This window comes from Aureobasidium subglaciale, assembly GCF_000721755.1.
Source record: "Aureobasidium subglaciale EXF-2481 unplaced genomic scaffold scaffold_13, whole genome shotgun sequence".
Taxonomy (NCBI): Eukaryota; Fungi; Ascomycota; class Dothideomycetes; order Dothideales; family Saccotheciaceae; genus Aureobasidium; species Aureobasidium subglaciale.
The window spans coordinates 248,834-260,835 of NW_013566982.1; the positions used below are offsets into that span (position 1 = coordinate 248,834).

A 12,002-nucleotide genomic window follows, 5' to 3' on the forward strand; every position below is an offset into this window, starting at 1 on the left:
AAGGGGGTATCTAAACTGCAAAGGAGGAAAGACGTGGAATTAGGATGATGTTTCGCTGCAAGGAAACACGATGGGTTTTGAGAGAAGGGCGCATTGCTCGTCCACCTGCCATTCATTTCATGACATCACATGGCGCCTTTCCAAAAACGGTCTCGCCTGACGATCGATTTACCTCTTGCCGTTGATTTGCACGGCTAGCGTCACCATCACAGAAACCTTGGTTCCCCCAGAACCGTCGTTCGGCCAACATGGCAGATTCCAATCGTTTCAATATTCAGCAAAAGGATAGCGCTCCTTGCTATATCTTGACACTCTTGCCCATCTCATGTGCCGCTTAAGTCGTGCACTGTCTGTGTCCTACGCACGACAAAGGGGGTTCCAGACGAGCTACTGCATGTATGAAAACCAGGGACAACAGCCATCAATCAATCCGCCGCGGGCGCCACGTCCATCATCGCCAGACCCCCCGCTCCACGCTTCCTTGTTCGACGGTTGGACAACAAGATGAGAGGCACGTGAACTGAACGGTGAGGACAGTATTTGATACCAAGAGTATCAATGAGCTCTCTCAAGCCTGCACTCTACATTCCCGTGTTTGTGGGGATTAACAAGGACTTCTCGCGACACGAGTGAGCTCTTAGAACGCATGCTCGTCCAACTTTACGGAAGACTCCTGCTCCAAAAGAGCATGGGCCCTTGATGGGTAATAACGTCCACTTCGGGGCAGCTCCGTCTTTCAGTGTCCATATCCAATTCTATTTCTACCGTCGCCAGACTCGAGCTATTGGATTGAGAAAACTGACATGCCGGTTATGAATGCTCGTATCTCTGTCAAAAGGCTGTAGCGAAAGTTCATGCTGGCAGCGATCAATAATGGTCGCGTCAGCCACAAAAGGGGAAGAAAGGCCTCTAGACCAGTGGCTTTTTTGCGGCTCTGATTCCCCCAGATCGACTCCACTGCTGCTGGTCCAAACAAGGCCCAATGACGTCTATCAACAAATAATCCGATAGAACTCGTGTGTGTCTCAGCGGCAGAAGTCTTTTCTGCCAAATCTCGTCCTCCATCTCCTTGGCTCGCGTAATGCGACCAACTCTCCAATGATACTGCACACGCGGCTTATGATCATTCGATGCGCCTTTTACCTTGGAAGCAGCCGGTCGGGAGCTTCCAGATCGTGATCTCTTCTTGCCCTTCCCCTTGTTTTTGGGGGGTCTTTCCGCCGACGCAGGGCTTTAGGATCCACGCGGGAGGAATAGAAGCATCATCATATTAGATTTTTATTATATCCTCTAGCGGCATCCACTTTCTGGCAACTCATCATGTGATGGTTTACAACAAGCGCGACAACGGGCAAGTCGTCGAAGCCCGATTAAAGAATTTACAACATCATGAGGAGGTTCGCATGGTGACACATGCAGGGGTGCTCCAGCCCACTGTCCACCTCACACTGCCCATGATGATTACCATGAGACAGAGACCGGCGACCACGCTCGCCATTCCGTATACATACGCATGTCGCCTTCGTAAGGATTGTAGTTCTGTGACCCACGTGCTGACAGTGGTTGTCGTACCACAGAAACCATCCATGACGCCTTGCAGAACTTGACAGCTAACCCTCCCTCCACCAACCAGGGCACCGGCTGTCGAGTTGATAGGCACGTGCTGAACGGAGTAGCACATGGCCTCTACCGCGCATCCAAACACGTTGACGGCAAAGGTACCGAGCGGAAAGGAGGCAGTAATGGGGTTGAGCTTGAGCGACGCGTAGTAGCGCAGCAGACAACCAATGGGTGCAAAGACCAACGCAAACAGAACTTCACCACGCCAGACTTCGTTCGCCCAGATACCACGACTCGACGAACCAGACGGCCTGTCTGGAGGCCAGATGCATAGGAAGATGGCACCGAGCCAGCAACCCCATGCGAGAAAAACAACAAGTGGGTCGATGAATTTGCGAGTGAATCTGAAGGGCAAGGTAGGCGTGAAGCGATCCAAAGCAAGAGCGAGATGAGCTCCGACATTCAGAGCAGCCAGAGAGAGCGCGACAGTGTATATGATTACGGCCAACAGAGCCATGAATGAGTAGCCGCCATTGCGGTGTATCGTGGAAGTAAAGGATGGCACATTCGGGTATGGGTGACTCACAGGAGTCGGGAGGTTGTTGGACAGAGCTAGAAAGACGTCGCGCATGAAGGAGGAGAAGGAGGTAAAAGAACCGCAGAAGCCTGTGGCCAGACCAATGTACAGCGGTATCGTCTTTTTCGTCTTCGCATGTGCCTTTTTAGCGGCAGTTGGATCTGAATGCTCCTGTTCAAGTGCCTTCTCTCTGGTGTGAGGATCCATGTTGTCCAGACCCCATTCCTCTCGAAACACTCTTCTATCCTCGGACAAGAAGCCCATGACGAAGGAGCCGCCTACGTTGGCCCAAAGCACAGGAGTGACCAGGGGAGCGCCAGGGTAGAAGGTGAGCCACTGCATAGCCAAGCGAGCGAGCGTACCCCATATGGAGAAGAAGACAAGGTGCGAGATAATGTAAAGCTGCGTCGCAAGCGGAGAGAGGGGCTCTTTCTTGCTAGACAAGGGCGGCGATGACCGGCGAGTATGGAACGAGGGAGGCGATGGAGCAGAGTCGAGCGATTCGTCCTCGAGATGTGTTTGTCGGTGCCAGGCCGAGTCGTCGTGTCTGTTCTGCACAGGTTCGGGCGCATCGACTTCGTTCAGCGAGGGTTGGCGATTGATTGTATCCTCAGCTTTCTCAGGCTCGGGCTCGGGCTTTGACTGGCGGTGCGCCTGTCTCGAGGCATCACGCTCGGGTATATGTCCATGATAATCGAGGTGGGTGGGCTCACGCGAGTGTGACGCAGCCTCGCTCATGCCGTGTCTCGACGAGTGGATGAGTGGAAGACACAGAAGTTGCTGAATTCCTGTAACTGATGCGAATCTGCAATCACCGGCCGGCCCGCCTGTTCGGCTGTTTCGGCCCGCGTCTGCCCTTGCCCCAAGCGTCGATGGACCCCGCGGTTGATTGCTCACAGGAGCTTTGTCGTGCAGGTCGGCGTCCGCCGCCTATCAATGCATCCACATGCCTTTGTCGGCCTTCTTATCAGGACACTCAGTGATAGTAACACGGACAAAGTGTTCCTTTGCCCAGCTTCATTCTCCTTGAAATTGTGACCGTCTCTCCTAAAGCCTGTCTCTTGTCTACCTTCATCGTCCTCTTCCACCTTCAAGCTCACCCCGCATCTCACAAGTCTCGGCCATGTCTTCTCTGCCTTCCAACGTGCACGTAGCTCAACATCCCTGTGTACGAGCAAAGATATCACAGCTCCGATCGCAGCAGACTGGAGCTCGTGATGCTAAGCGTCTTATACATGAGATCTCCTCTATGCTGGGCTACGAAGCTCTTGGATCCGCCCTGAAGCCTACTCACCAAGGCACGGTACGACTTTGGCACCCTCGCGCCTCCCACAGACAGCCACTGACCCTGGCTCTAGGATCAATCTCCGTTAGGCTACGACTTCCCCATTGAAACAATCTCACCCTATCATGTCTCCCTCGTACCTATCCTACGCTCTGGCCTGTCAATGGTAGACGGTATGCTCTCCACCCTGACCCGGACCATCCCACATGTCTGACCTACATATCGCAGCTCTACTTGCCGTCCTACCAGACCCAGTTCCTGTCTTCCACCTAGGCATGTACCGTGAAAAGACAACCCTTCAGCCTGTCGAATACTACAACAACCTCCCTTACCATTCAGCTACAACCACCTCGCAGCAGACCACACCGTCCGACATCGCCATCCTGCTCGACCCTATAATCGCTACTGGTGCCACAGCCAGTGCTGCCATAGATACATTGAAAGACTGGGGCGTCAAGCATATAGTCATCTGCAGCGTACTGGCCAGCCACGAGGGCTTGGAAAAGGTCAGCCGCGTCTGGGAAGAGGGTGTACAAATCTGGGTAGGCGCAGTAGACCCCGGTACTGATGCTAAGGGTATGATCAAGCCTGGCCTGGGAGATGTCGGTGATAGACTGTTCCTCACCATTGGCAAATAAATTCAACATGATACTCTTACGCTTTTGATTGTGGTTTCTTTTTTTGTGGTTTTGGTTACCTTTTCATCCGCCCGTTCTGTGAGAGTGGTGCTCTCCGTTTTACTTCCTGTCCGAGAGCCATGCATCGGCCTCCTCCCATACCTTCTTGTCCTTTGACGACACCACATTGTCGGGAGCCGCGGCGACAGCAGCATAGACCTAGCCCAACGTTAGCATATTCATGAATACATCCAATCACAGCTCTTACCGAGTCCCAGAGAGCGAAAGCCCTCTCCAAGTCACCTTGGAAGTCAGTGGCATGAGGGAACCACTCGTTCGCTCCCTTGATCTTGACGGATTGGCGTGATGCCTCGGAAATCGGCTCGCTCTGTGCCGACAGTTCGTCCAGGTATGACTTGACCGCAATGCCAAGAGCGCAGTCCACGTCGTTCAAGAAAGGCAGGCTACAATATGATTAGTGTTGAGCGACAACCTCGACGAGGAGCACGACTTACCTGTAGCTTGTTTGAGCAAGCTGGCCAAGCGCCATGTTACGATCGACGTGGGAGTTGGCCAACAACCCAAAGAGACTCATCTCCACTACATTACGCAGGCTACCGCGGACCGCAGACACCATCGATGTGTAAGCAAGAAGATGCCTGCTTAGAGGTCCTGTAAATCCTATACTCTTGTGGCGTAGTCCAGCGAAGCAAGCCACCCTACTGACCAGCAACGTGTTGCGCTTATCAGTCTCGGAGCCACGCTGCGGCGAACCGTTATAAAGGAACATGTTGCTCGAATTGAGCAGGTTCAAACGAAGCATCTCGAAAGCAAGCAGTATTGGCTCTTCCAGATCCTGCTGGTTGTGTCGTGAAAATGCGGTCTGCAGACATTGACCAAGAGGACTCAGTTGATGATCTTGCTGAATATAGCCACGAAGCTGAAGGAACCTCCACAAGGTATTAGATCGCACCTCTGCAGGAGAGTTGAGTGGCTTGGATCCGCTGGGCTTCAGAGTGACACTACTCTTAGCAAAGTCCGTGTCTTGCAAGCTACCTACTGCAAATGCCAGAGATGACATGTCGCGTTCGAGTTTAGCTGCTTTGGATGTGATCTGATCGAGCCGTACGTTCCATCCCACAACGGTTTCTCTGGGGTCAGCAGTATCGGAGACGTTCAACGTCTTTGGGGCGCTAGGGTTGAACCAGCACCTTAGATAGATAGGCTTGTGCTGGTAGAACCTATGGACCGAGTACGAGAGAAGTGAGAGCGCAGTAGTTCGAAGGGGAGTGAGACCATCAGAGACCAGACGACGGTAGACATCAGCCTCGCCTCCATCAAGGGGTGGACGCTCAATGATCTCGTTCGATGCTATCCAACTCAGAACCTCCGAGCTGATAACACCGCGCGAGAGATAGCCAAATGCTTCATCGGGCAAGCGGTGGCCCATAATGTTGTTCAGATCGCTTGGTGCTGACGCGCCATCAACAGACTCGATTTTACCGTTAGGGCGAATGCAAACATAATGCTTGACGTAGAGGCTCGCTTTGCGGTAGCGATCGAGGTAGTTCAGAGCTACCATAGCTGGGTCGTCCTGATACTGCAAACAGAGGGCGTTACCGTTAGTTTGACCTCTCTTGAGCAGATCAGCAGCAGCTCTGATCTTTGGACCCCTGGGAGATGTAGCCAAGTCGTTCTCTAGCTGAGGTAGGGTAGGCAGGATGGAGCATCCAGAAAGAAGGCAAGTGTCAACAAACATGCTGGTAGAAGTGACTCCAAGCGCCTCGATGCATTCACGACGAGTGATCCAAGAAAATTGAGCCTGCTCAAAATCAAGTTTTGTAATGAGTTGATCAATCTCAAACATGAGAATATCGCTGGAGCCTGCTACAGCATCGCAGAATTCGGTACCAGCAATAGATGCTAGCTAAGTAAGATGTTAGTCCGTGATATGCTCGTACGACTCATCTCACATACCTGAGCACATGCGCTATGCGGTGCAATCAGAAAGTCAACGTCGTTTTTGCGCAACACATTCTGTACGAAGCGGTAGATATTTTCCACGTTGATTGTGCCAGCTGTTTATACAGGTCAGCCCCTACATCCAGGAGTCAACCATGCACCAGTCCTTACACAGAGTGCCAAACTCGGCAACGGCACGTTCGGGCTCGGATGCGCCGTATAACTCCCAAGCATTTGCGATGCTCTTGGTTGCGCGAGTTGCAGCTTGAAGTCTCTCTTCCTGACCATTCGAGGTAACTCCGCTGAAGATGAAGTAAGGCTGGCAGCCATGCCTCTTTAAGATCTCGACCTGATGCGTGATAGTCTCCTCAAGAGCAAAAGGAAGGCCACCTAGTGCTGGCAGAAGAGGTTCCTTGGTAGGTGAAGTTGTGAGTATGTTGGCAATGAAGTCTTCAGCCTCAATTCCAAGTCGGCGCTCGTTCAGCTCTGCAAACGAATCGGTATGGCCCAGCTGGGCCGACGCGGTCCATTCGTTGAATCCGGAAATCATCGTTGTAGCGGTGTGACTCAACGACAAGATAGTATGGCGGCGAGACTGTGTTATGGTCAAACTGATGTGACTAAGGTCTCCTCCGGTCTCAAGAGTGAATGTGTGATTTTGATACAGAGCGTTGGCACATAAGGAGTCTTTTGGGGAACGATTGAAGTGGCATGTGAAGGGCGGTCCGTGCACTCAAGAAGCTCCGCTCATGAAACACCAAATTGAGCGAAGGCTGTTTGCGCGTTTGGCCCGCTCAAGTGATTGAAGAACGACAGAGTGAAGGAGTGAAGATCAGAAGCTATTATGGTATTCGTGTCTATTGGGTATCTTTCTGCTTGGCGCATGCTGGTATCTTTGAATGTAAACGCTCCTCTCATCTAAATTCCTCCACCAAGGCTCGTCACGTTGGCTAATCGCGCTCCAAATCTCCATACTGCCAACGATATGACTGATAAAAGGCGAAAGCGAAGAAGGCCACCACTATTGCTCTTATAAAGTTTGCCGACTTCGGCTCTGCGTTTTCCATTGCGGCTTGTTGTGGAAGAGCAGCCCGTGTCGGTGTTGTTTTTAGGTCTGCAGTCCCATGCTCCGCTCCTCGAGCAGCTAGCGATTTGACTAGTTCGAGATCGGTCTTGAGCTGCTTATCGAGATCCTCGACAACGGCGACGCATTGTTCAAAGATATACTGGGCCTCGTTGACGACGTCCTGTCGCTCATGTGCAGTGAGCAGCTCCTCGGCCTCCTCGAGACGCGTCTTGAAGTCTGCCTTGATGTCTTCTCCATCTCTTGCGCCCGAAAAGCAAAACAGAGTGAAACCAGGTCTCAAGGTCCCATGAACCCAATATTCCATCTTGTCGGACTCGTGATTGACACCCCAGAATTCAGGGCCGGAGTTCGTCAACTGCTCTCTGATCCACCGGCCGCCCGAGAAGATGGCCATGTACATGATCCAAGCATAGGCGATCAGGACATGAGGCTTGTCCCGAGTCTGTCGATAGATGTGCTCGGTAAGGGTGCGTATTTGGGCGTTGGTGACGGCCTCTAGATCAGCGCCAGTGATCGTCTCCAGGTACTCCAAATCTTTCTTGATTGCATCCGAGCGCCAAAGACCAGGAGGGACTAGTTGAGATAGCCATCGCCGTAGTCTGTTGTCGTGTGAGGAGTCGTCTACGTCGGACTTGTCGACTTCTGCGATCAGGACCCGCCAGCAGTTTTCAAAAACAAGGTAGACGTCGCCGAACGTGTTGATGCCGTGAGCGTAGGCTTCGGGGGTTATGGCTACAGGCGGAAGGGCAAGAGGTAGGCGAGAGATGATGAGCTTGTTCAAGCGCGCATGAACCGAGCTTGTCCCATGTCAGCGACTGCACAGCGTGTTTATCGCCAACATTGATAGAGAGCGCACCGTGTGGCCGTGTTGATCTCGGTCGATAAGTTCTGCGGGGCGGGAGAAGGCGGAGGTGAGAGAAGTTGAGTCGGAGTATGCAGCGACGCCATGGCGAATTATGATATGTAGCGATGACGATGCGCCTTCTTTTATACGTTTGCACGGAAAACTCAACGACTATCTCAAGAATGGAGTCACGAAGACGAGCCGTCACATGGCTACGACTCACCTGGGCAGGGCAGGACGGCAGAGGGTCTGAAACTATCCCCGTCTGTGCTCGTCTCCGATGAGATCGCTTTTGTCGGACCGTTCGATATGGCGACATCGTTTCGATATTTCTCCTTTTGTTCCTCTTTTTCTTCTAGCTTCGTCACTGGATCACTGTCGCATGCGCACCAAGAACACACGATCACAATCACAAGCATTTCATGCTGTGTTCTTATCTTACATAGCTATGTTCGTATCCAGGCTTGCAGCAATCTCCTGACATCATTGATCATACATTCTTTGCAGTTCGCTGCCGTCCACGCACTCTACCGCCAACACCTGCAGCAGCACCACTTGCCTCAACATCACGCACCAGTCCCGGGCTTTCTACTCGTGCGCCGACACTGTCGTCCATCAGTCTCGTGCCCATCTTCTTGCTCATCTTCAGTCGATATTCTTGAGCTTCTGGTGTCTCGTAGGTGACTTGTTGACTTAGTGCAGGTGCTTCGCCTTCCACCAGATTAGCTAACGGTCCTGTGTTCACTGCGTCCAAATGTTGATGCTGGCGGAAGGATACTGAAGCGGAGGAATTTGATGTGTATGACGGCGCGCGTCCCAATTTCTTATCCTTTCTCCATCTTCCCTTGACTGGCTGTTCAACCGGCGATGGTTCTGGGTGAGAATGTTGTCGCTCGAGTAGTGACTTGATCTCTCCACTTAGCCTCACTTGATTCGTCTGCACTGCTTCAGCTTTTGGCACATCGGCGTTCTCGTCGTCTCCCAATCTTCCTCGCTGTCCGCCTTTTCTTAGTGATGAAGAGGCCGAGATATCCCCTGAAGGCGTCGATTTTGACTGCTTCCTTGTGCTATTCACCTCTGGCGGGATGTTCTGCAACGGCTGTATTGACCGTGTAGCGTTCGTTACCACCATGTCGTCTTCTGCTATCATTGGTGGTGGATCATCATATTGACCGTCGAACTGGGCCGGCAGTCGTGACTCGTTGCCGCAGCCTTCATCATCTGGCACCGTTTCCTCCTCATCTTCTTCGATGAACGGTCCTTTTGAGTTGGGCACTGTCTTCTGCTGTTGTATTGCTTGGACGGGACCTGAGTGGTATAGATGTAGAGAAGTGGCTACATTTCGTGTTCGGATGGCTGAAAGGCGTTGTGCAGGTAGGTCATCCTTTCTAACAGACTTGATCAGCCCGCGTCCTAATGATCAATACCGGCCTATCCTACCTCTTGTCTTGTGGTGGGGCAGCACTTGCTTCCCGAGAGGACGGACGGCTGGAGTGATGACGGCTGAGGGGGTATCTTGATTGTCCAGTCATGGCGTAATCGGATATTGACATCTTTCGAGCATTCCTGATACTTGCGAGAAGCCATTCCTCCGATACGACTGGGATCCGATGCTTCGCAGCATATGCAATTTTCTCCGAATTTGGGACTGCGCTAGGCACTACCAGGATCGACGTTCTCGGTAGCAGTACTTCGTCGTATGATGCGCCTGGGTGAGGTTTAGCTCTATTGCGTTGTTGATAGGGCCAAACCGAGTCTTACCTGCAAGTTTGACAACTTTTGATATATGCAACACATCATGACCCATGCCAGAAGTCGCTATCGTTAGACCTTGGAATTCTGAGCACGTCAGCAAACATGGATAATAAACAATGACAATCGCAACATACCATCGATCGGTAGACTCAGATGTGGTTGACTGAGCAGATCAGAGGCGGGATCGAGTAGCGCCTTCTGCTTGATACATCTCTCTAGCCACCACTCGGTCGCGTGCCATGTTCCGGATGGAATCTCAGGCAGAGAACCTTTAGTGGTTGAAGTCCATCCACTGGGAAGTACAAGAATCTTGTATTGATACGCATCATCGTTCAACAAAAAGGCATCAGAGTTACTGGCGATATGTCCTCCATTCGAAATCACGATCTCGTGGATCTTGGCTGTCTGCACGAAACGTTAGTAAAACGACGGTCACGCAGACTCATGAATCAAAGCATACCTTCTTGTCATCATGACCGTGAACTAGGCACGAGACACCCGAGAACAATCCTGGCTCCTCTTCCTGATGTATAGGCGCCGCTTCCCATGAAGTGTGACGAGATATCCTTTGCCTTTCCTTCGACTCTGACCTTGACCTTGAGCGATCGGCATCGCGGGGAGGTGGTGATTGATCTTTGATTTCCGTCCATTGATCCTTCGCAACTTCTGACGACTCACCGCCGCCGTGGGAAAGAAAACTGGTCATCATGCTTTGACTGTGGTCTGCCAACTTGGCGCTCGCAGTTCGCCTCATCTTCCGCTTCCCGAGCTCTTCGCTCTGGTTGATAGAAGGATCGTCACGTCGTCTCTTTCCTAGCGCAGAGGGTTTCTGATAGTCACGAACGAAGGCGCCATGGCCCTGATCCTCAGGGGCCATGAGCGGATGGTATAATGACTCGTCGACCGCCATTCCCCTCTCCAAACTCTCTTCGAGCCATTTCGCGGAAACTACCTTCAGATTCCATGTTTTCGCACGCTCATACTTTGCGCCTCTTGGTTTAGCCACAATAAGATGGGTGACATCCCTGGTAAGATCACCATGATAGTGCGCACCGTTATTACTTATCTTCTGGATCAAGTCTTGCCGTTGGTCGACTTCAAGCAGCAGAGTTAGCCCACTCAAGGATATGATAGTGGTTATACGTACTGTCTTCGAAGCCAGTGACACAAATGTGCAGGTTGTAGAATGCTGGGAGGCGGTATTCTTGCACTAGTGCTTCGAGGTCAATTTCCTGATCCTCCATATAGGATTTACGAATGGCATGGATCCATTCAGGTTTGAGCGCGTGTATGTCTGGTCTTTCCTTTGCGGTATGCTTGCATTTCGGTGTATCTAGGTTGCCGACGACGAGGTGTGTCACGTCCGCAGTCAAGTCGAGGCGGTGAACGGCACCCATACTTCGTGCAAGATCGTTGAGTTTGTCCTGTTGAACATAATGTGTTGGCACGGATTCTGTGAAGCTGGCATAAAGGTTACTGACTCTAAGGTCCTGAGATAGTGATGTGCTGCAGAGGACCACGCCCCCAAGGAGAGGGGTGTTGCCTGCAGACGCTGTCAGTCTTCGTTCCGACGTTTAGCAAGAGCCTTCAAGATCCGCATACCATCTTCTGCTTCGTCGGGCATAATAGCGCGTGCAGCTCTTTGACATGTGATTCTTTCTATATCAGTATTCTACCACTTTGCCTCGAGGGACGCGAATTTTGGTTGGAACGTTCCCGCGTCGTTCGCGCGTTAAAGCCGAGAGTCAATTTAACCCCGCTATCTTGTCCAAGATCGGGGTGCGGCATCGGCGCTTCCGATCTCAAGCATTTTTATCTTCTCCAAGCTAAAGTATGTAACGCTCTCAACAACCCAATGCAGATTAATTTATACCTAGGCGTATCCTATCGCTGGATCCGCAAGTGGACTCTTACTATCTAGAACATGACTGTGCCTCGAGACAACCTATCTGACTCCCTGTGTCAGTCATGATAGAGGGGAGTGGGAAGCGACAAATTTCAGCACAGGGCAGGATGATTGCGATGCCCGATCATACCTAGTTGGTCGCAGACCGAAATACCCGACTGCTTCCAGGGAGCAAGATCTTGATCGCTTTTAACGTGCACTTCTTTGCAGCAGTGACATTCAGTCGTAGAGGATGGTGAATTATTTCCGCGGCTCCAGACATCTCAAGAACTTCAAAGGACATCATATGGTCATTGCTTTCGACCTCCGCGATCCGCCATATATCGACCAGACTGCAAAACGCGGACCAACCATTCGACACACGTAACACAGACAGCTCAGAAGAACGATCCAGGGACTTGTGAACGAG

General features: G+C 51.8%; 5 protein-coding genes across 5 annotated transcripts; 1 reads left to right on the forward strand and 4 right to left on the reverse strand.

The window, feature by feature from the left end:
* Positions 1–1,387: 1,387 nt before the first annotated feature.
* Positions 1,388–2,875, reverse strand: AUEXF2481DRAFT_5844 (uncharacterized protein; the record flags this gene model as incomplete). Its single annotated transcript, XM_013487308.1, has 1 exon — positions 1,388–2,875. The coding sequence occupies one exon, from the start codon at positions 2,873–2,875 to the stop codon at positions 1,388–1,390; it is 1,488 nt and encodes a 495-aa protein (XP_013342762.1).
* A 385-nt stretch (positions 2,876–3,260) lies between these two features.
* AUEXF2481DRAFT_66418 (uncharacterized protein) lies at positions 3,261–4,060 on the forward strand (the record flags this gene model as incomplete). The annotated part of the gene is made up of 3 exons (XM_013487486.1): positions 3,261–3,440; positions 3,496–3,595; positions 3,651–4,060. The coding sequence occupies 3 exons, from the start codon at positions 3,261–3,263 to the stop codon at positions 4,058–4,060; spliced, it is 690 nt and encodes a 229-aa protein (XP_013342940.1).
* Positions 4,061–6,826: 2,766 nt separating this feature from the next.
* On the reverse strand, positions 6,827–8,168 carry AUEXF2481DRAFT_40940 (uncharacterized protein). The gene is made up of 2 exons (XM_013487418.1): positions 7,945–8,168; positions 6,827–7,885 (listed from the first exon to the last, which is right to left on the reverse strand). Exons 1-2 carry the CDS (start codon positions 8,034–8,036, stop codon positions 6,952–6,954), a joined length of 1,026 nt encoding a protein of 341 aa, XP_013342872.1. The 5' UTR covers positions 8,037–8,168; the 3' UTR covers positions 6,827–6,951.
* A 61-nt stretch (positions 8,169–8,229) lies between these two features.
* AUEXF2481DRAFT_270064 (uncharacterized protein) lies at positions 8,230–9,337 on the reverse strand. Its single transcript, XM_013487549.1, has one exon. The coding sequence runs from the start codon at positions 9,080–9,082 to the stop codon at positions 8,423–8,425; it is 660 nt and encodes a 219-aa protein (XP_013343003.1). The 5' UTR covers positions 9,083–9,337; the 3' UTR covers positions 8,230–8,422.
* On the reverse strand, positions 9,226–11,484 carry AUEXF2481DRAFT_269709 (uncharacterized protein). Its single transcript, XM_013487550.1, has 7 exons — positions 11,290–11,484; positions 11,169–11,193; positions 10,835–11,111; positions 10,148–10,782; positions 9,822–10,092; positions 9,694–9,771; positions 9,226–9,640 (listed from the first exon to the last, which is right to left on the reverse strand). Exons 1-7 carry the CDS (start codon positions 11,334–11,336, stop codon positions 9,369–9,371), a joined length of 1,605 nt encoding a protein of 534 aa, XP_013343004.1. The 5' UTR covers positions 11,337–11,484; the 3' UTR covers positions 9,226–9,368.
* Positions 11,485–12,002: the final 518 nt, after the last annotated feature.

What these genes read in the sequence shown, in the direction of transcription:
- AUEXF2481DRAFT_40940 (XM_013487418.1), bottom strand. Translation starts at nt 8,036, where the DNA reads ATGGCGTCGCTGCATACTCCGACTCAACTTCTCTCACCTCCGCCTTCT. An exon ending in GAGATCAACACGGCCACACG is followed by an intron (nt 7,886 to 7,944) that starts GTGCGCTCTCTA and finishes ACATGGGACAAG; the next exon opens with CTCGGTTCATGCGCGCTTGA.
- AUEXF2481DRAFT_270064 (XM_013487549.1), bottom strand. Translation starts at nt 9,082, where the DNA reads ATGATAGCAGAAGACGACATGGTGGTAACGAACGCTACACGGTCAATA.
- AUEXF2481DRAFT_269709 (XM_013487550.1), bottom strand. Translation starts at nt 11,336, where the DNA reads ATGTCAAAGAGCTGCACGCGCTATTATGCCCGACGAAGCAGAAGATG. An exon ending in TCTGAGTCTACCGATCGATG is followed by an intron (nt 9,772 to 9,821) that starts GTATGTTGCGAT and finishes TGACGTGCTCAG; the next exon opens with AATTCCAAGGTCTAACGATA. An exon ending in AAAAGTTGTCAAACTTGCAG is followed by an intron (nt 9,641 to 9,693) that starts GTAAGACTCGGT and finishes AACCTCACCCAG; the next exon opens with GCGCATCATACGACGAAGTA.